The sequence below is a fragment of the Alligator sinensis genome, unplaced genomic scaffold, assembly GCF_000455745.1.
Source record: "Alligator sinensis unplaced genomic scaffold, ASM45574v1 scaffold969_2, whole genome shotgun sequence".
NCBI classification, from domain to species: domain Eukaryota; kingdom Metazoa; phylum Chordata; order Crocodylia; family Alligatoridae; genus Alligator; species Alligator sinensis.
The window spans coordinates 697486-699568 of record NW_005842481.1 but is presented as its reverse complement, the minus strand read 5'-3'; the positions used below and the strand labels follow the sequence as shown (position 1 = coordinate 699568).

The 2083-nt window shown below is 39.6% G+C and overlaps 1 protein-coding gene across 1 annotated transcript in view; it reads left to right on the top strand.

Moving 5' to 3' along the window:
• LOC102377201 (probable 2-ketogluconate reductase) overlaps positions 1-2083 on the top strand; it is a 13930-nt gene extending 11847 nt beyond the window's left edge. The window contains exons 4-6 of the mRNA XM_006031108.3: positions 504-682; positions 1318-1414; positions 1835-2083. Of these exons, the coding sequence (XP_006031170.1) occupies positions 504-682; positions 1318-1414; positions 1835-1988 (430 nt within the window). The 3' untranslated portion in view covers positions 1989-2083. The remainder of the gene's footprint in view (positions 1-503; positions 683-1317; positions 1415-1834) is intronic.

Genomic DNA, 2083 nt, shown 5'->3' with positions numbered 1-2083 from the left:
AGGAATGGGGAGAAGGGAAGCGGCACAGTGCCCCTAAAGGCGGCAGGGCTGGCAGGGAGGAGGGAGGGAGTAGGGGGTACTTGTACCTAGTATGGCAGGGAGGCCGTGGAGGAGCAGCAAGGGTCCCAATCTTTCTTGTGGAGGCATAATAGCCCTGGCCCTTTCCATGCTGTCCACCCTGAGGTGCACATGTACCTGTTGCTGGCAATAAGCTGGGCCAGGGCTCTGCAGACCCCACTGCAGCCACTTGCAGCCCCGGCCCCTGGGCAGCTGCACATGGATGCCAGCAGTAGGTGAGGGACCTTCCCAGCCCACTGCTGCTGCCCAGAGAATGAGCAAGTACAGGTGGGAGCTGGTCCCCAGTAGATACATGTTATCATGTTTAACTGATAGCATTAGGGGAGTTTAAATTGGTACTTAATTAATTAGTATTTACATCGCTAATTTGAAACTCCTCCAGTATTTGCTGTTTACCACTGAAATTGAATTTTGCTTTCCTTCAGAAAGGAGGAAGAGGAGCAGGCTGTTGGTGCTTGTTACTGTGAAAAAATGGAAGACTTGCTCCAGCAGTCAGATTTTGTGATGTTGGTTGTGAACCTGACACCTCAGACACACAAACTGATTGGGAAAAGAGAACTAGAGCTGATGAAACCCACTGCTACTCTCATTAACATCTGCAGAGGTAGGGTACAGGATAACTGTTTGCCAAATGCAACTCTCTTTTAAATTTAAGAGTCTCTGGAGAAAAATCAACCCCTAATGCCAGGTAGAATTTTTCTGTAAAATTTCTGTCTATAGCCCTGATTCAGCAAAGTGCTTAAAACTCATTCATAAATTGAAGCATATGAGTACTCCTGTTAGAATACAGTGGAAATTTGCATGCTTAAAATTAAGTATGGCTGTAAGTGCTTTTGGAAATCATGGATAGGATTATTATGGTTAAAGTAATGCATAGTTTTAAATGGTCTGTAGCATCATGGCTAATAACAGCAGTTTTTCTTACAGGAGTTTGGGGCAGTAGGCACAGCAGGAGGGTTAAATTGTTCTATTACCTTTGACCAGACAGTTAAAAAATGACCTCTGAAGCTTACTCTGTTAAAGACAGATTAATCCAATAAGCAAAACTTATGTATCATCTATTTAAAAAGCACTTGTCTCATCTAGAACCTTGGAATTTTAGTATAAAACCTTTTATTTGTAATTTTATTGCCAATTTTTAGAATCAGTACTTTTTCTGACAGAGATGGAAGTACATTGATATATTAAAATGTACATTACAGCATTTTTTATTTAGCAGATTTTGTTCCTGTAATCTAGGCCCAGTGATTGATCAAGATGCACTGGTGGAAGCACTTCAGAATAAAGTTATCAAGGCTGCTGCACTGGATGTAACTTACCCTGAACCTCTGCCAAGGTAGAAAATAGTCAAATCAAAAAGCATGTGGGTGCACACAAAGTTTTAAATAAGTGTCTGGGAGTATTCACATGAATGAGAAGCTGCATCATATTTAATTATTATTAATATATTGATCCCATTTAAATCAACAGGACTGCCTATATACACAGATTTGTCAGGATTAGCAACCTAGACCCCAACCCAACAGTCCTTTTAAATAAACACAATTTATGTAAACTTCTTTAGGAGTTTTGCTGCCTAAAAGCTGTAGGATCAGGCTTGGAGTACAGCAGTTAAGTCCACTCTGTATATGCTTTAACCAAGCAATAATTTCATATTAAAATGTAACAATAATAATAATAATAATAATAATAATAATAATAGCTGATACAAGCTTTGAGTTTCATCTCTAATGTTTCTATTTTCCTTTTTTTCCAGAGATCATCCTTTGTTAAAATTAAAGAACATTATAATTACTCCTCACATTGGAACTGCTACTAAACATGCACGGCGGCTCATGATGAAGAGTATGATTGAAAACATATTTTCTGCTCTTAATGGTCTTCCTATCCCTAATGAAGTATTTCCTTAATGTGACTTCTGTCTCTAGTGGGTTATGGAATAGAGAAGATCCCACACAACTTACTGATTCATTTGATGCACTGGCTGGGGGAGTATCTAGTTGAC